This window comes from Dromiciops gliroides, chromosome 1 (assembly GCF_019393635.1).
Source record: "Dromiciops gliroides isolate mDroGli1 chromosome 1, mDroGli1.pri, whole genome shotgun sequence".
Lineage (NCBI taxonomy): Eukaryota > Metazoa > Chordata > Mammalia > Microbiotheria > Microbiotheriidae > Dromiciops > Dromiciops gliroides.
The window spans coordinates 711,880,636-711,901,573 of NC_057861.1; the positions used below are offsets into that span (position 1 = coordinate 711,880,636).

General features: G+C 40.4%; 1 protein-coding gene across 2 annotated transcripts in view; it reads right to left on the bottom strand.

The window, feature by feature from the left end:
* LMCD1 (LIM and cysteine rich domains 1) overlaps positions 1–20,938 on the bottom strand; it is an 84,342-nt gene that overhangs the window by 46,367 nt on the left and 17,037 nt on the right. Inside the window, exon 2 of one of the 2 annotated variants that reach the window (XM_043975613.1) lies at positions 2,610–2,698. The exons of the other annotated variant lie outside the window; for it this stretch is intronic. Coding sequence (XP_043831548.1) covers positions 2,610–2,698 — 89 coding nt within the window. The remainder of the gene's footprint in view (positions 1–2,609; positions 2,699–20,938) is intronic. 2 annotated transcript variants of the gene reach the window in all.

Sequence of the window (20,938 nt, forward strand, 5' to 3'; positions counted from 1 at the left end):
TGTTTGAAAGGTACCACGCAATTATAATTAATTTCATACTTCTAAAGACCTATGCTTTCTTCAGTGTAGAAACAGAGGTAGATGCCAGTCCCTCCATGATATGAGTCTTGTAGATGGTATCATTAAGTTTTTGTGACTACCACCCTCCCCACCAAAAAAAAAGAAAAGAAAAGAAAAGAAAAGAAAAAAAGAAAAAGAATCAAACAAAGAAATCTTCTTCTTAGCTTTTCCTAATTTAACTGGATTGGTTCTTAAACAGTCAACATATGTTCATTCCTGGCTCATAATAAGCATTTAATAAATGTTCTTGGGTAGAATCAAACCCCCAGGTCTATGCTGAAAAGTTCTTTAATTGGGTAAGACCCTCCACCAGGGATTTTGCTCTTTGGCCTTCAAGAATCTAGGGTCACTTCTAGGTCATGAGGCACTGGAGAAGGACTTTAGTAGAGGGGTGTGTATCATGTATCACAATTATTTTTGTATGCTCTGGAGAGCCCCTTGTCCAATGTGCTTACTCAACACATATTCCCTGATTAACAACATAGCCCATATATTGCATGCATGTCAGGAAAGAAGATCTGGTCTTAGGGCAAACCAGACCAGAGGGGTAAAAATAATGCATTTTGTACCAATTTTCCCCTCTCCTTTCCATTTCTATCTGGTTCAAATAAATATCCAGGGAAACCTGGAAGAAAAAAACAAGTCACCACAAGGATAGTCAGAGGGGGTTGGGATAGAAGGAAGAAGGGAAAATCCTTTCTGATCTCTCCTTTTGCCTTGGGAATTAGAAGTAGAGGCAGTTATGGACCGAATGCATTTTAAGAACCATGGGTCTTTTTTTAGACTTGGTGCTTTTGCCCAGGCTTTAAACCATGCCCATGCCTGGAACATTCTCTTTCTTCACCTCCACCCTTCGAACCACTAACTTCCTTCCAAATAGGGCTCAGATGCCAGTTCCTATAGGTTTTCCCTTACCCGCTAGAATTCTTTCCTCACCCAAATCCCTTTATATTTGCTCTGTATATATTTTGTGTATAGTAATATGGGTAGTTTTGGGGAGCATTCCTCCAAATGACTCCTCCAACCACACACACAGACACACACACACAGACACACACAGAGGATTCCTCCACCTGAACATAAGACCCAGAAGGGTCTAGACCATTTTGTTTTTGTGTTTTCTAGAATAGTAATAGGAACTCGATAAAATCTTGTTAAATTAAATTGCTTCCAGAATGACTTGGCAGATTCACTTTTCCTTTTCCCTGCTGTTCCTTTTGAGATTACATCCCATCAACACTACATATATCATGTGTAACCATAGCTATTTACAGTTTGTCTCTCCATTTGAAATGGATGAACTTCTTTATGTTCCCAACCTTACAGGGTATCTGGCATATAAGAAGTACTTAACAAATGCTTGTTGACTAGATGAGTGCCTGCTTCCAAGACTCACTACCCATCAAAAGATGCTTGAAGCAGAACCATAGCTAAAATGGGGCAGGTGAAACTTTGTCCAAGAGCACTGAAATTTATAGGGTCCTCTTCTGGGACATCCCCTCTCCCCAAACTTGAAGCAGTGGCCAATTTTTCACAACATGGAAACTTCAGTGTTTCCAAGGGCATGGTTCTTTTGACTGGCTGGCTTGTTCCAGGTGAGCTCCTCTGCCCTACTCTTTTTTTTTTTTTTTTTTTTTTTTTTTTGGTGAGGCAGTTGGGGTTAAAGTCACTTGCCCAGGGTCACAGGTCACACAGCTAGTAAGTGTCAAGTGTCTGAGGCCAGATTTGAATTCAGGTTCTCGTGAATCTAGGGCCGGTGCTTTAACCATTGTGCCACCTAGCTGCCCCCTCTGCCCTACTCTTCACCAAGACAACATAATTCTTAATTATATGTTATTTTGGCTAGAAGTAAAAGTAGAGGAAGAGGTAGAGTTAGGGCTTGGAGATAGACAAGGTAGGAAGCCATTTAGTAAAGACAAGGACAGCTCTTTTCTGATTCCTCTAGTTGTAATTGCTCTCCACCACTAAAATTCCTTTGCATTTGCTCTATATAAATTTTGCATATGGTTTTCAGTCTACATATTGTCTCCTCCCCTACCCTCTTCCCACAGTGTAGGAACTTTTTCTCTCTCTATCTCTGTCTCTATCTCTCTCTCTCTCTGTGTCTCTCTGTCTCTCTGTCTCATTGAATCTCTTTGTCTCTGTCTCTTTCTTCCCTTACCACCTAATGTGTTGCCTGGTACATAACTAATCAATTAAGAAATACCTGCTGAACTGAAATGAATAGAATTGAATTAGGCAATATGAAGTCTTTAAAAGTTTTATGAAGAGTTAATCTCAGGCTTTATGCTTCCTCTCATTTGCCAAATATTTCTTTCTCCCTTTTTTTCCCCCCTTCAAATTGACAAGGCCTCATGTTGAATAAGATAAATTTCAGAAAAGTAAGAAGTGCATTCACTTTGGACTCAGTACAGGCCATTTTGAACTGTTTCTACTTAGTGTGGCATGTAAGCTAAGCAGGCTTGGCATAGAAGAATGACCAACATTATTAAAGAGGACAGTTAGGAAATCAGGGAAGGCAAGGGCCTTTCCTACAACCGCTCCATTACCTCCAAGGATGTGGCTCGAAGCCTGCACACGTCCCCTTGCATCTCAAACAAGGCACACCTCTGGCTGATTGCTGTTGGCCTAGGGACATCTGGAAAAAAGAGACAAAAAGAGGGTGTTTTCCTTCAAAACATCTTGGACTGGGATGCTTGACCTCAAAAAAAAAAAAAAAACCCAAAACTTGGCAAGGGGGCCAGAGGATTGTGTTGAGTACAGCGGGCTTGAGATGAATAAGCTCCATCACTTATTGTTTACCCAAGGGGTACATCAGGGGCCAGCTAGGGAAGTGGCTCTCCTGGATGTTAAATCTGAAAGGGTGGGGTCCTTCAGGATGAATATAGGGGTGCTAATTCCCAAGGTGCATCCACTGTTGTTTGTGAATCACCAAGGCAACATTTCAATGCTCAGATGTGAATTACAATCCCTGCCTCATTTCCCATCTCCCTCTACCCCCTTCCCCACGTACTGCAATGGAATCTTTGGGCTCATGCTCTCTGCTTCATCTATCTGTGATTTATAGACAGAGCATGATTAAATCAGAGTGGCAAACACAAACAGATGTTATTCTACCACATGTTTATGGTCTGAAATAGAACTTAAATAATTTTGCTGAAATGTTTAATGTTGGAGGCTAGTTCCAAGCAGGCCTCCATTCTGATGAGGATACATTCTGTTTCCATTATACGGGCAGAGATAACCAGCCACAGGGCTTAGTGTGCATAAGAACCTGATCTGTGAAAAGTTGTAAAAATAGTCCCCCCAATATCTGTCTATAGATTTTTGTGTGTAGTGTGTGGGGGAAATGAGGGTTAAGTGACTTGCCCAAGGTCACCACAGCTTGTAAGTCTCAAGTGTCTGAGGCTGGAGTTGAACTAGGTCCTCCTGAATGCAGGGCGGGTGCTTTATCCACTGCGCCACCTAGCTGTCTCCCTAGCTATAGATTCTAAGCCTGCTTCCTTCCCAGAGAGGGATTGGGAAAATTATCCTTAAGAATGCTTTTTTTTTTCTCTAGTCCTAAAACTCCAAATGAAAATTACTAGTTGACCTGGTCAATGTGGTATTTTCTGTTTTATAACCTCTTTGTTCCTTCTATAACTGTCTCTTCGATGTTTATATAACAAGTTCTAGGGGAGAAAGAGAATATCACATGCATTTGGAGCAAAAACTTGAACATACTTGAACATGCTTAGAATCAAACTGATGTTGGAATTGAAAAGCATGTTATAAATGCACCTTTATCAACTTACAGGTGTGAGATTTAAAATTGAAATGTGGTAAAAAGTGAAAGCTTTTACTTTTTACCACACAGGCAAAGATCTCGGGGTGTCTTTTATCATTATTATTATTATTATTATTAGGGGTTTTTTTGGTGAGGCAATGGGGTTTAAGTGACTTGCCCAGGTGGCACAGCTAGTATAGTGTCAAGTATCTGAGGCTGATTTAAACTCAGGTCCTCCTGAACTCCAGAGACAGTACTCTACTCCACTGTGTCACCTAAGCTGCCCCCATGATCTGGGTGTCTAATGAAGTTAGTGGGAAGAAAGTTGCTATCTGTAAAATGCATAATTCCTAATGCTTGAATGAGGACACTTAAATTTCAACAGCTGGGGCTAATATCTATCTGTGTTTAAATTAGTATTTAAATTATATCTGTTGCTTTAAAACAAACAAACAGGGACACCTAGGTGGCATAGTGGATATAAGCACCAGCCCTGGATTCTAGAGGACCTGACTTTCAGATCCGGCCTCGGACACTTGATACTTACTAGCTGTGGTGACGCCGGGCAAGTCACTTAACCCCTCATACCACCCCCCCAAACCACAAACAAACAGACAGACAGATAGTAAAACACATTTTAGGATCATGAAATGTAAATCATGGAATGTCTTTAAGAAGTGCACCTAGTGTAATTTCTTCATTTTACAAATGAGAGAACTGAGGTGCAAAGAAACTAAACGACTTGTTCAGAGGTTACAAGATGGCAGAGATGGGCACAGAAATAAAAGTCTCCTGGTTCCATGCTGATATAAGCCTCACCTTATGAGGCTCTTAGGCTCATAGATTTTAGAATTGCCAGGAGATCTTAGGCATCAAATCACCTAACTTTTCATCCTGCAGATGAGGAAATAGAGGGCTATGGAACTGAAGAGATTTGCCCATGTTCACACAGGGTAATAGAGGGAGAGAGATGTTTCTGTAACAGAAGTCCCTTTGACTAGAAATCAATATCTGAGTAAGTGTCAGAAGCGTGATTTGAACTCTGGTCTCCCTGCCGTGAGCTCAACAGTCTATCCCTTCTCCAGTCCATGATTCCTAGAAAGCCCAGGGAGGAATCTCACCCACCAATGGGTTCAAAGATTGGAGGGAAAATGAAACGAGTAGTCAGCATGCTAAGGAAGACCATTCCCTGGCAGCAGCCTCAAGTTTCCCAGAAAACAGTACTTTGTTATGTAGAGGTCAGGACTTTGGTTACACATCTGATATATAGCTCCCTGTGCCACTGAACTGGACTCTTGGGGCATTTCCCCTCATAGAAGGAAAGCACATTACTGGACATGTTATGGGAAATTTCACAATTTGTTTCATCACCTAAATGTTCAACCAGACTCTTAAGGTATTCTGCCTCACTTGTGTTTTTTGCAGATAGTCAACTGGAACTCCCTCCCCAGAGGAAAGAAGAAAGTTGATATTATGGTCACACAATATGTTTCTAAAATGAATGTCTTGGGCAGCTAGGTGGTGCTGTGCCTGGATTTCAGGAGGACCTGAGTTCAAATCCGGCCCCAGACACTTAACACTTACTAGCTGTGTGACCCTGGGCAAGTACACTTAACCCCTAATTGCCTCACCAAAAAAAACATAATAATAATAATAAATAAGATGATATGTCTTTCCCCCTTTCACTATAGGTACATACCAAAAAAAAATGGAGCCTAAGAAGGTAAGTTCTAATATAGTTATCTTATAAGGAAGGTATCTGGAGACAGCTTATGGGAAGGATCATAGACCAGAGCAGGAAGGGGATGTAGGGTTATCTAATCTTTTTTTTTTCTTTTGTGAGACAATTGGGGTTAAGTGACTTGCCAAGGGTCACACAGCTAGTAAGTGTCAAGAGTCTGAGGCTGGATTTGAACTCAGGTCCTCCTGAATCCCAGGGCCCCGTGCTCCATCCACTGCACCACCTAGCTACCCAGGGTTATCAAATTCTAATGTCCTCATTTTACAATGAGGAAACTGAGGCCCTAAGGTTAGGTGACTTGCTCAAGGTCACACAGAGAGTAAGTGGCAGGAGCTGCGATTTGGATAATTCTTTGACACCAGATCATCCATCTTCCCTATGTAATACACTAATGAGCAAAAAATCACGTAAAATGAGAAGGGATAGAGAGAGATGGGGGAGAAATTGTGTTGAGGAGGGACTGTGCATATTGGAGAGAGCAGAGATTCACCAAAGTATTGAAGAAGTACCTCAGAGTTTTTGCTGTTATTCAATTGTTTCAGTTGTATCTGACTCTTGTGACCCCAATTTTGAGGGTTTTCTTGGCAAAGAAACTGGAGTGTTTTGCCCATTTCCATCTCCAGTCATTTTTTATGGATGAGGAAATTGAGGCAAACAGGGTTATGTGACTTGCCCAGGGTCATCCAGTTAGTAGTGTCTGAGGCAGATGAGTCCTCCTGTCTCCAGGCCTGGGACTCTATCTACTAAACCACCCTAACTGCCCCAGGTGCCTCAGAAAGAACTTAATTTCTGACACTAGAGCTAGGCTTCAGTACATCAGTTCAGAATTTAGTTTGGAGATGGTGAAAAGAGACTTTCTTTGAAGTCCCATGTTACTACTTGTCTACATTATAATTTATACTATCTCATCCTCATCTTTTTCTTCCTCTCATGTAAGTCTTAACTCTCTTGTTATAATATCAACTAATTAAGAGCAAGGGCTATGTATCTTGCATCTCCCATAACCTAGCATGGAACACAGTGCCCAGCATATGAGGTGGTCAATGAATATGTGACCTATGGACTCATGGGATTTCAGAGCTAGTATGTGATCTTAGCGGCCATTTACCACACTCCACTCACCCCCCCCCAAAACAAACCCTAACAATCTGCTCTAACATATTCAATGATTGCTTATCCAACCTTTGCTCAAAGACACCCCCACCCCTGTCATCACTTCCCCAGGAAGCCTGTTACACTTTGGGATCACTCTAATTGTTAGAAAGTTGTCTCTCTCCGCCCCCCATAAAACTTAAATCTGATTCTTTTCGGCTTTTACCCCACTGCTCCTGGTTTTGTCTCTAGGGGACCAGTAGAACAATTGGAATACCCTTTTCAAGATAATCTCTCAAATATCTGAAGACAGTTATTCTGTTTCCTTGAGTCTTCTCATCTCTAGATTAGAATAAAACAGTCCCAGGAGGAAGAGAAGGAGGAGGAGGAGAAAGAGAAGGTGAAGGAAAAAGGAGAGGAAGAGAAAAAAAAACACAATAAGGATAAGGATGAGTAGGAAGCAAAGGATGAGAAGAAAAGACAGAACCAGGGGATAAGATATATTCTCTTTATGTTATATCATTGAATCAAAGATTTTGAGAAGAGAAAAAAATCTCAGTCTTGAGCATTTCCCCTGTGTACATGCTTTGTGGATGGCTTCCATAGTAACAGAGGCCCCTGGGGAGGAAAAAAAATGAGTGTCCTACCAGGGAAGAAACACATTTTGGCCAATCTGGCCATACTTGAAGCCAGACCGCTGGCAAAAGGCTGAAATAATATTTCTTATTTGCTTGTTCCTGGCCATTTATCCAGAAACCAGAATAATGCAATCTTTGGACAAATCATGAGTGTTGTGAGATCTCATAGAAGGAACTCAGAGAAGAATGATGATATTGTTTCATTGGGGGGAAACAATGTTTAAAACCCATATATTATTGTCTATAAACTAGGCTTATATATGGGGACTGTCTTTTCGAAAGAATGTACAATTTCTCACAGGAGTCAAGAACAGAATAGGTTTAAAAGGAAAGATTAAAGGGATAACCTGCGAAGGAAGGCAATGTCTTATTGGAGTTTTTCCTTGGGATAGGGGTCCAGCCGCAACAAACTATAAAATATTCCTCATCTATTTGCAATATGTTGGTACATCTTAGTTTTATCATGTGAAACACCAGTTTATGTCCAGGGACTACAAAAATGCTAGGCAGGCCTAAACCTACGAAGGGCCAAGTAATGCCATATGTGTCCCCTTCCCTCAGTCTCCCACCATGTCTATTTGTGTGGAATTAGTTGTAAATGATTATCGAGGGCAGTTCTCAATGGGTAAATAAATCAGATATATCTATCATGTAGGCTAGGTAGGGTGGGAAATAGATCAGCAAAACAGATTCTTCTCTGAGCCTCAGTTTCTTTGATTGGAAAACAGATGATCGTAATACTTGGGGAGATACAGTATGTCCTATTGGATAGAGGGTTCTCTTTGGGGTCAAGAAGGTCTGGGTTCAAGTTTTGTCTTAGACAGATGCTAACGTTGTGACAAAGGGAAATTGATTTACTATCTCGGTGTCCCAGGCAAAACTCTAGGGTGGTAAGTTACAAATAAGGTACCAGTCGTCTTGGAGGAAGACATTTTGCACACTGAGAGTTTTCTAAATTGGTGAAATTACAGGTCCTGACCACCTTCACTTCCCAAAATAATCCTAACAGTAATTATCCTTATGTAAACCAACTCCACAAGGCTGTTAGGAGCATATGTTTTGTAAGTCTTGGAGCACTAGGCCAATGGAAGCTATACTATACACATATGACCTTCTTTCTTGACTGATGCCAGGAAATTGAGCTACCTCCCCTTCCTGAGTTTTGGTTCTTTTCTTCTGTCTCCAACTGAGGCTTCTAGAATTGACTGCCCAGGATTGCCAACCTATTTTTGGCTCATATGCCTCAGGGCTGCTTGCAGGCACACAGTCCTTGCTAGTAATAAAGTTTCTCAGCCTGCAGGGTCTGGGTGTTGAGGAGGACTACAACTATAATCTATTGAAACTAGGAGCAACAACTCCATAATTCCCTACTTGGAACATTCCTTGTGGCCCTGTCTGACTGCCTTGGTTTCTTCATACTATCCTCAGAAATAGTCACCAACCTTTTAGTGCTGGCTTACATGAGAGTTCTGGAAAGCAAGACTGGAGTAGGCCACAGACATGGGAAGAATGAAGCTAATTCCTGCTTTCTTTTGTCTTCTTCTATCTTGTTTTTTTTTACATTTTCCATTAATTTCAGAGCAATTATGAAAATGTATGCAAAAGCTTTTATTTAAAACTATGCAATAATTTTCCATAGATTAATTTTTTTAACAAAAGGTTTTTGTTCAAATGCAAAGAAAATTTCAAGTGAAGGTAATTTTACTTTATGGTTTTCTTAAGTTTTTTATTTTTAACTTCAAGTTTTCTTGTACAAAATGACTAATATGGTAATGTTTTACATAATCATACATGTTATAACACATTATCTGATTGTTTGCTGCCTTGGGAAGGGGGAAAGGGGAGGGAAGGAAAGAGGATAAAAATTGGAACCCAAAATATAAATAAAATAGTGTATTATTAAAAAAAAAAAACGGGGGCAGCTAGGTGGCACAGTGGATTAAAACAACTGGCCCTGAATTAGGAGACCTGAGTCTCAAATCCAGCCCTCAAACCACATGACACTTACTAGCTATGTGACCCGGGCAAGTCACTTAACCCTCATTGCCCTCCCCCCCCCAAAACAAAACAAATTAAAAAACCAAACAAACCTTTAAGTTGGTGGCACTAACTTTTAGTCTAGTACCAGTTGGTTCCACGACATGGCAGGGTTGGGAATGAATCACCTTCCCCAGCATTGTGATCTTGTCTTCCATCTAACATTATTACTTTCCTTTCTGCTTCTTCTTTCTCTTTCTGATAATTCTCTCTCCTCGATTCAATTCAGCAAAACATTACACAGACAAAACTAAACAGGCTCTGGGTTCTAGTAATTTACACAGTCCTCCCTAATATCCCTGCTCACTTGGGGACCTCAGACACTAGGTGCCCGCACTCTGCATCCTGGGTACTCAAGGCTTCATCGACCAGTTTTACATAGACACTATCTTGATGCTCTCAAGTTTCCTGCACTCCCCTACTACCCTCCACACTCAGAAAGGATATGCAAGCCCCTCTAGTCCTCCATTCTGTTAATAGGATGAAGTAACACTTGGGACAAAGCAGCGAAATGACCATGCTCCCCCTCTAGGAATTCCAGACGGACAGAGGAGTGAGAGGAGGGTGAGTGGACTATTTAGCTTCTTAAGCTCTCTTACAGTGAAGACTTTTATGCTAAAAATACCCAGAAGGGGCAGCTAGGTGGTGCAGTGAGATAGAGCACCGGCCCTGGAGGTCAGGAGTATCTGAGTTCAAATCCGGCCTCAGACACTTAACACTTATTAGTTGTGTGACCTGGGCAAGTCACTTAACCCTAATTGCCACACTAAAAAAAAATACCCAGAAAAGTTATGGACGTATATAATCACTCTCATCTCTCTGGCTCAGTTCGTCATGTTGAGAAAATGGGCCTCAAATATCCTTTCACCTTGAAATCTATGATCCTGTGATTTCTTTGGCCTAATTATAAGTAATTGGGAAGCCTGAGTGAGAAGGAAGACTTCCAGTAGTGACCTGGTACCTTCAGTAGGGGATGCCCTTAAATGTCTCAATATACTCTGGGGGTCATTATTTTGTGATTAAAAATATCACAAAGGGGGACAGCTAGGTAGAGAAGTGGATAAAGCACTGGTCCTGGATTCAGGAAGTCCTGAATTCAATATCTGGCCTCAGACACTTGACACTTACCTAGCTGTGTGACCCCTAGGCAAGTCACTTAACCCTCATTTCCTGCCAAAAAAACCCCAAAATGACCAGGAAGATTTAAATAAGTAAAAGAGAGATTGTCTCACCTTTGTCTGCGTACCTCATTCTTTTGTTCTTATTATAATCTATCTAGTATTTTAATTTGTACAGTGTTAATTACCCTCTCTATTAGATTGTATACTTCCTGAGGGCAGGCATTGGCTTTGAAAAAATCTTTTTATAGTTCCTAGCATCCCTTTTAGTGTGAATGCTTCATTCAAGTTTATTGAATTGATTTGGAATAATGCTACTGTTGTCACTCAAACTTGTATTAGCCTCTTCCCCAAGATATTAAACATCTGGGGGTATAATTTTAGAAATAAGAATGTCATAAAGTCTTCCAAAGACCATTGTATTTTGGAGATTTCTATAATAGAAACTTGTTGCTCTTCTCAGGAATACTGGTCTTCCCATCAGAACTTGTCCCTGTGCTGTCCAGACTCCTCAGTATTGCCATCTGCCTGTGACCCCTGGATCTTGCTGTTCTGTTTTGTCATGGGACCCAAGAATCACCAGAACTTTCTGTCCACTTTAACCTTCGTATGTGTAGTGTCTCTACCACTTAGAATGTGATTTCTTTGAGAACAGGGATTGCCACAATGTTCTATTTGTATATTCATCAACTATTACAGTGTTTGGCATATAACAACTGACAAACAAATGCTTTTTCATTCATTCAGTACACTCAGTAGGATAGTACCCTCCTTAGGTTCCTAAAATTGGTTACTTAGATGATATATGTTTGATGGGTGGAGACTAACCTAAGCTATGAAAGGGAAAAAAACAAAGAAGAAACCTTTGGTTCTTTTCCAAATCAAAATTCTATAATAAGCCATGAATTTGCTCTAATGTCCCCAACTCCACTTATGCCCATTAGGGGGATTTACCACATTTATAAAAATGAAAGATAAAAGTCCAGTTAAACAGATTTTAAATAGAAAACTCTTGCAGAGATTCAGTGTACTCACTTGCAAGCTACCAAAGCTTCTGAGAGCTTACAGAGATAAGCTTATCACACAGGGAAAAAGATGGAGACTTGGAACTGGGGTGGTGTAATGGGAACCAAGGCATCTTGGAAGAGAGGGAAGGGGCTTCACCATCTGACAAAGCTCTGGGCAGGAACTACCCAGGGGATAGGTCTCTATGTAATTTATCCAGTAGGCAACAACATGTCCATGGCTCTTGGCCCAGTTCCAAATCCCCTCCAACAGGCAGCCTGTCAAGATGCCATTCTTTAATAGTTGCTGGCCTCTTTATGACAGCCCATGAAAGAGCAAGAAACTCCCTCTGACTCTATAGATCCTCTCACGGTCTTTACCCTTGACTTCTGAAAGCAGGCCAGCTAGGGCCAAAGATGGTGAAATCATCTGACAGATGGGCGGTTGGGGGGAGGGCATGGGGGGAGGGGGGAGCTTTGGGGGAGGTAGGCACATTGTGGTCACTGGGTGACTCGGTTTGAAGGGTGTGGGGCACAACTTAGTTACTCTCACCCTGGGTCTCGAGTTTCCCAAAGCCAGCCTTATTCCTTGAAATAAACTTGAGTGTTTCCTTTTGTAAATATCCAGAGAAACACATAGATTGACATTTCTAATGGACGAGTGGTAACTGTCAGTGGGCAATGGACCAGAATGATGGCTTTCCTTAGAGGGAAATGGGGACAACACATCCTGGCTACACATAGTTTTCCCATGAAAGGCCAGTCTGAAAATCCACTCCTTAAACTTGTGCCCCTTAAGAGAAAGGCAGATTTGCACCAGTGAAGATTTGGAGAAATATAACATTTGAATTCTGGATGTGGGTGGAGAAGGGAGGAGGGTAAAGAGGTGTGTGTACCTTGCAGACAAGTTTCCTGGAAACCACCATCCCTAAAATCACAAACAGGCAATAGGAGTAAACTAGCACATTCCTGATTCTTAAGCAGTTTCCCTTATTGTTCATCTAATTTTAGAGATGTATTCAATCAAACTTTCTCAGTTTGGGGCCTATGAACTTGGTTTAAAAACCATTTTGATGACTAGAGTTCAATATAATTGCTTCCCTTTGGGACTGTATGTATTTTTTTTTTTTATAAATTTAAAACATTATTCTGAGAAGGAGCCCATAGACTTTACCAGCCTAAGATAGGAATCCATGACACATAAAAAAGTTAAGAACCCTCAGATTAAATACTCCTGATAAAATGGACCAAGGGGTTTGGTAGATTTGGAGCACCTAAAGTAGAGCATCAGGCTCACATAATCTGCCTCCACCATTATCTGGCTTTATCTCCTGCTAGCCCCCCCACCATGAACTTTCTACATTGGACAGGCACCTCCATTCCTCCAATAGGCCCCAGTCATTCCCACTTTGGTGAAGTTGCTCTTTTGGAATTTCGCTCCTCCCCTCTGATGAGCCCTTACCCCTGGAAGTCATGTTTCCCTCCCATCTCCTAATCCAGTGCTACCTATTTGTGGAATTATACCATTTAAGAATATATAGAGGGGCAGCTAGGTGGCGCAGTGGATAAAGCACCGGCCCTGAATTCAGGAGTTCCTGAGTTCAAATCCGGCCTCAAGACACTTGACACTTACTAGCTGTGTGACCCTGGGCAAGTCACTTAACCCCCATTGCCCCGCAAAAAAAAAATAAAAAAAAAAAGAATATATAGAGAAGGGGGCAGCTAGGTGGTGCAGTGGATAAAGCACCAGCCCTGGATTCAGAAGACCTGAGTTCAAATTTGGCCTGAGACATTTGACACTTACTAGCTGTGTGACCCTGGGCAAGTTACACAACCCTCATTGCCCACCCCCTAAAAAAAAGAATACACAGAGAACCTTATTAGTCCAACTCTCATTTTACAAAAGAAGAAAACAGACAAGAACAATCTGTTAGGGAGGGAGCTCAGACTACACCATCCAGCCCAATCAGCCCAAAACATTTCTTAGCATCAGAAAGAGAAATTTGAATCCCAGCTCTAACACATATTATGGACCTGGATAAATCATCTGAGTTCTTTGTATCTCTATTTTCTCATCTTTAAAATGGGTATAATGAGACTTGTATTTATATACCTATATTATGTATCTATCTATGCATCTAAATCTGTATGTATGTATCTATCATCTGTATGTATGTATGTATGTATGTATGTATGTATCTATCATCCATCTGTCACTTAGTCTGTGAGAAAAGTATATTGCGAATCCTAAAGAGCTATGGAAAGGCCAACTGTTTTATTTGTTCTCCCAAGAACACACCTGTTAGTGGCCTGGGCCCCAAAGGGAACTAAATTCCTTATTCTAGTCTGGAATTCTTCCCATTATTCAGGATCAGTTCTCATCTAACATCCTCCATGGAATTTTTTCCATCTATTTAAACCCACAGTGATATCTTCCTTCCTTTGCCTCCACAGAGGCAGTTAGGTGGTAGAAAATCTCTCCTCTACTCCAAATATTCACTTGGTATTGATCTCTCACACACACCTGAGATGAGAAGACAGGGATGCAAATGGGATTTTATTCTGTAAAGCAGATAACAAATCATTAGTTGAGATTTATCACTTGGATTTCACCTTGTTAGGAGCCCCCTCAGGGGTGGAGGTAACCAGATTTGCTTTGGTTCTCTAGGTATCCTGAGTTATTTCCATTTACAATTGCCTGTCTTCCCTTTGCTTTCTTTGACTAAAGCCCAGAGAGCTTAATGTGATGGTGGGAAATGCAGTGTGAATAGCACATGCACCCTCCAGTTCTAGCTGTAATGACCTTCCAATAATTCCATCTGCATGGTACTGTCTGTGTTCGGCAATTTATCTAGCCATTAAATTCTCCTAAGGGATTTACTCTGATATCTCATCTTAAACTTCCCACTGACCTGTGAGGACGGTACTACCAGGTCATTATCTCTGTTTTTGTAGATGGGGAAAATAAAGTTGAATAAGAATATGCCTTGTTCCCACAGTGTGAGTCACCTTAACTCAGGTCTTCTGATTTTTAAGGCCCATATCCGCTCCATTTTTTATACTGCCAAGACCTATGACACACCTTACTTCTTTAGAAGAAATGGATTAGAACGCAGGAAATGTTTTATTTGGGAAAGAGCAAGCATTTATTAATCACCTATTTGTGTCAGACTAATTATGATACAACATTTTAAAAATAGCTCATTTTATCGTTTGCAACAACTCTGGGAGGTAGTTGCTGTTATCACCATTTCACAGTTGAGGAAACTGAGGCAGGCTGTGGTGAAATGACTTGCCCAGAGTCACAAAGCTAGTGAGACAAATTTGAACTCAGATCTTCTTGACTGCAGACTTAATGCTTTTTGTATGTACTGTGCCACCTAGCTGCCTAATTATTAGTTTAAAAGAGGTAAAATAGATTTAGTCCTTTAAATGTATAACTAGAGAAATTGCCTCTTACAGATAACTATGTATGTTAAAAGTCAGCGGAGAAAGAAGGCTAGCTTTGTGAGATATATGGGAAATTTGGTCTCTTCACACTCCATTCTCCAGCCAGTGTTGACACTGAGTATAAATGAAGGGTTAAAGTTATGAAACTTGAGCAAGAGCAAGTGGGTAGTTATACTTAGCAAAGCAACTCCATATGGAGAGAGGGAAAGATTGTAAAGTGAAAGATTTCTCTGTCTAAAATGGAGAGCCAGTTTTCTGTGCCCTGAGGCTGAAACCAGCCTAACAGTCAGAGACATGGTATTAAGAGGCAAATACAGATGGGTGTCCAACCTCACCCAAAAGTTTTAATAACATTGGTGTGGTCCTGGCCATGGGCATAAAACAATGACCACAAGCTTCTAAGATTTTAAAACTGGGATAGGGGGGATTTTTGAGATCATCTAGCCAATTCCATCATTTGACAGATGGTGAAACTGAGGTTAAGAGAGATGAAAATGACTTGCCCAAGGCTACAGGTGGCAAAGTTGAGAATTGAAGTCATATTTGAACTCTGCATCAACAGTTTCATGAACAACCAAACATAACAGGAAGGAGAGATCCCAAATACTGACCCTTATTCTCTGGCTTGTTTTCCTCAGCCCTTTTCTTTGATAAGTCCACGTGTCTTATGAACTTGAGAGGAAATTCAAGGATTTACTTTATCCAGTCATCATCAGTCTACCCACACATCCAGTACCTTACTTACACACATTCGTAAACACAAACTATTCTTCCCATATCCCACAAATGTCATTAGCACAAAAAAGGGAATATTATGGTAGTATAGCAAATTATCAGCTCACACATCTGGAAAATGGTCCTACTGGAAATAAAAAATGTTTTTCAAAGGGTGTTCCTCACTGTGATTCCCCTTATAAAAACTGTGCATCACTACACAAGGAAGCTTTGGTTAACTGCCTCTATGTTGCCTTAGAGTAGGGGAAGGATTGTGGCTACCCCAAAAGGGAGGATGCAGAAAACAGTTGTACTTGTTTTTACATCATCTGCTGAAGGTGACATAGAAATCTCAAATATATTTGGAGATTTATCTCCTATTATTACCTTATTCACCCTCCTAGGAAAGAGAAGGGTTCTCATAAGACCATCAAAGAACAGATTCATCATAAGCTACTCCCTACTGGCTAGATTTGTGACCTGACCTCAAGATAATTTACCAAGATCTGTGTGATGCCTTGAGATACACCTTGCCTCATTTCCATTCTAGGAAGGGAGGAATTCCAGAAGAGAACAGGGAAAAAACAGGCAGAGGGAAAATGTTCCCCAGGATTACTTATCACTACTACCTTAATTGCTTCTTGGGTGAAAAGGTCCCGCTTGACTGCTTCCTACTTCTCCCACACTTTATTCTTCCACTTTGGCTAAGTTGTTAAGGAGCCATTTCAAAGGTCTCCAGAAGCCATGGTTACCTTGCCTCTCTTGTTTAATGCCAATGGCTCCCTTTTTCCATCTCTGTAACTTGAGAGTCTTGATATTTTCACTGGGCTAACCCGGTGAATGAATTTTGTGATCCCCATCTTTAAAAAATTGAGAATGGGGTAGCTAAGGTGGCTCGGTGGATAGAGCACCGGCCCTGGATTCAGGAGGACCTGAGTTCAAATCTGGCCTTAGACACTTAACACTTACTAGCTGTGTGACCCTGGGCAAGTCACTTAACTCCAATTGCCTCACCAAAAAACAAAAACAAAATGAGAATGCAGCATAATCTCAGAATGTGGAATAATTTGGGGATGAAATTCTGTCTGAATTTCTGAAAAACTTTGCTTTATGCTTTTTTATTAAAGGAAATGTACTTAGTTCAATATCTATAGCTTGAACTATGGGACTATCAAAAGGAGGTCCCACTAGACTTGCTTAGTGAATAGTATGAATTCTTTAAATCCAACACATTGCTTATATGCAAATAAGTGCCTAAGTGCCTTGAGTAGAATTTTCCTTTGGGAAATCTAAACATTCCATCTGCAATTTGACCTGATTCATTTCTCTTGACTGCAAAAAGATAAACTTTAACCTACCTATATGTGAGTGTAGGGATCTGATAAATATCTTCCCAGAGTATTTTAATATTCCTAATATGGGGGGGGGGTGTTGAAGGAAAGATAGTTTACAGTGGTTGTTGATTCATTTCTGACATATGGTAAGAGTAAGTCAACTTGCCAACGTAGCCAAGCAATCAGTTCAGGCCTTTAAACAATGAGATGAGGGAAAAACAAATCAGAATGGGCCAAAACACACAAGGGAGGGGTACTTTGGGAAATGTAGGTGATGTAAAAACAAACAAAAATCAATAAAAAGTTATCTTTTAAAATGTACTATTGTTCTGTAAAATAAAACCTGGAAGCTCCCATGTCTGAAATTGCTTTTCTTCATAGCACTGAATTCTGACTAGAGTTAGGGACATCTTGTTGCTGTTCAGTCATTTTTCAGTCGTGTCTATCTCTTCATGACTGTGTTAGAGGTTTTCTTGGTGAAGATACAAGAATGGTTGCCATTTCCTTTTGCAGCTCATTTTATAGATGAGGAAACTGAGATAAGCATGTTTAAGGTACTTGCCCATGGTCACAAAGCTAGTAAGTGTCTGAGGACAGATTTATCTTAGAAAGATGAATCTTTGGGGCAGGCTAGGTGGCACAGTGGATAGAGCACTGGCCCTGGATTCAGAAGGACCTGAGTTCAAATCCAGCCTCAGACACTTAACATTTACTAGCTGTGTGACCCCTGGGCAAGTCACTTAACCCCAATTGCCTAACCAAAAAAAAAACCAAACCAAACCAAAAACCAAAATTTAAAAAAAAAGAAAGAAAGATGAATCTTTCTGACTCTAGGCCCAGCACTCTATCTATCCGCTGTGCCACTTAGCTGTGCAGAGTGGGCATGGGATGTTTATATAAATGGGGCCATTTTGGTTAATCTGGTACTCACTATGAATAGACCAGGGTCCAAGGAACTAAAAATGCAACAAAATATTACTAATAAAATTATTTTCAACATACTTGAGGGTGATGCGAGAGGCAGAAGTCTCCAGAACATAGGCAAGTCATTGAAGCTTTCAATGAACTCATCTGTAAATGGGTATGGTATTCTGAGGGTTGGTGTATAAAGAAAGTATTGTACAAACAGTAAAAGGTTATGAAAATGTGAATGGTTAGTGTTGGCTTTATATTATTTTGGGGATGTTATATGGCCATGAGTCATGGAATATGATAATTTCCAAGAATTGAAGTTCAGGGTCAACCAAAAGGCAATGCAGAGGTACATAAAATTCCCCTAAATGTTAATAATTCTTAGGGAATAGAGAAAATGGGGATGACTAGACTGCAACACATTACAAACAAGGAATTAGGAAGAAGATGCCAATGTAAAAGATGACACTAAAGACAAGCATGGTCAGAAAAGAAGGTAGATTCCTGTGGCAAGGCAAGCATAGGGGATAATTTATGGATAGCCTATATGCTTCATGGCTGTCTTTGGGATGTCAAGAAATTTCAAGGGAAATCCCTAGTACTTTGAATGATCCCCTAGGAGTGAACTTCCAGGAGAATATAGAAGAACTTCACACAGGACAGTCAAGCATAGATGTGTTGGAGGAATGAGATTATAGATCTATCCATTGCAGTAATTGAGTTATCATCTAGTAATTCACAAGGCACAGGTGACTCTTTTAGTGCTTGGGATCCTCCTTATTAATGCCAATCACTACTTTAATATCCATATTTGGAAGTAGTGGTGGTGGTTGTTCATCCTTCATTTTTTTAAGAGCACCAATGACAACACAGTGTGATGTCAACTTGGGTGTATTTAAGTAAGGCAGAGTTACACAAAGTCATTCGCCTCACTCTCACTTCCTGAGTCATCAAAATCCAGTGGCAAGGCAAACGGCAGGACCACTGGTGATGATTCAGGATGACCTTGGTGTCTTTGATCTCTCACTAAGCTCTACGCACTCCACAGTGCCTGCTTCAGTCAGAAGTAGCAGCCAGCAGAAGCTCTGGAAGGCTAATTATTGGATATGTTATAGAACGAACTGTTATTTAGGTGTTTGGAACTGAAGAATACTGAGGTTCTTTCTAATTCTGAAATACTGTCATTCCATTTCACAGATTGCCATGAAAAGAACTCTTCTTATATTACTAATTTCCAAGATATATAGATGGACAAAACGTGCTTAATTCTCAGTAGATTATTCCTAGGTATGGATTTTCTTGGCCTCTCTAATTCTTCCCATCACAATTAAAAACAAATCAACAAAAAAATCTTTGACTGATTTTTAAAAATCACCTCAGACTAAGTAAAATAAATTGAGAAGAATGAAAAGGTCATCTTGGAACTATTGGAATAGCTGAATACTAGGGAAGGTTCAACCAAAGAGGCCCAATAGTTCTATGTGATTGTGGACTTATTGACATTGTCTCTCCCAATTGGACTGGACCTTTGGAATTTGTCTAGACTTTATTTAATAGTTAACAGGATGTAGACCAGGACTACCCTATACTGAAAAAGTAAAGTTACCCTAAAAGCACCATGGATAAAGCAAAGTTGTTTATAGCCCAAGTCTTCCTCAATTTAGCATTTGGCAGCCAGGTGCCAGGACCTGCTCTGGGGGATAGGTTCAGCATGGAAAAAATAGGAAGTCTCCCTGAGCAAGCCTGACTGGAGTACCAGCTAAGTACTCTGGTTCCTTTTCAGTCTGCCAGCGGAATGTTAAACAAAATGATTACGACTGGCCACGAAAGAAACCAGTCCTTCTCCTGCCAGTTTCTTGCTGATAGTTGATGTTTACATGTACTTGTGGCCAAAGTCGTCCACAAAATCCTATGTGTACAAAGACCCCAACTGGATAGCACTGATAGGATTTTACTGCTATGCTAATATTTTCCTTTGACACCAGTTCCCTTGGAACCAGACGGAGACATTGCCCCTGGTGAAGACAAACTCAGACTGGCAGAATCAGTGGAATTATCAAAACCCCGTCTCTGATGTGTCTGTAAACTGCCTGCATTTCCACACAAATTGATTGGGCCTTTTATTTGAAGGCCTTGTGACTTATTTAGTAGTCAGGGCAGGAAAGTATTTCCTCTATTTCCCTAACAATTCTTAAAATTTAGGGGAACGTTTGAGGTGACTAGACCCTTCCCCTCCCAAATGCAACCCTTCTGTTTTCATAAATGATGAAAAAGATCATTACAGAATGACCGCTGACTTCACTTGGTCTCCTTCAAAAAAGTCAAATTGAAACAGAATAGATCAGAAGGCTCCCCAAAGTTCACTTTTCCTTTAGGATTTGTGTTCTTTCTGGGGACTACTCTCTTGCCAGCAAATGCCTTTTATGACAAGTAACTGGTAATTCAAGTCTCCTGGGAATCATTTGTACAGGGATTTCCCAGCCAACTTTGGAGATTCAAGATCAAGGAAACACCGAAGCTGAAAGTTACTGTTGTACTCTTTCTTCTTCTACTGCTTACCAAAAAAAAACCAAAACCTTTTCCATTTCCTAATTAAACACAAGGCCATCCCCACCATCAAATGATACCTTACGGTTATTTTTTGGAGTGTTAAAAAAATGAATTGTCTTCATGGTTCTCTTTTTTTCAATCTTAACAGCCTGGTTCATCAGTAAACATCTGTAATCCCACATTCTGCAACATTTCCCTAGTCTACCCTTTTGGTTTTACAAATATCCCCTATTTTATAAGACTCTCCTGTCTTCTACAAATGTTTTCTTAAAGATTTCTAGGATATAATTTGGGCATTTCCTTAATTCAATAGTGACCATTCCAAGGACAGTACACCTTTTCATTAGATTTCATTTTGGCAATGTGTTTGCATCAGGAAAATAGATCTTGGCGGGGGAGGGGCTTATCTTGCTTGATTAATTGATTGCTTAATTTTTAAAATCTTTTACAAATGTAAGTGCTTCACAAATGCATATTTTTTAAAAGCTCATTCTAAAATCTTTGTTTATATAAATGCAGTCT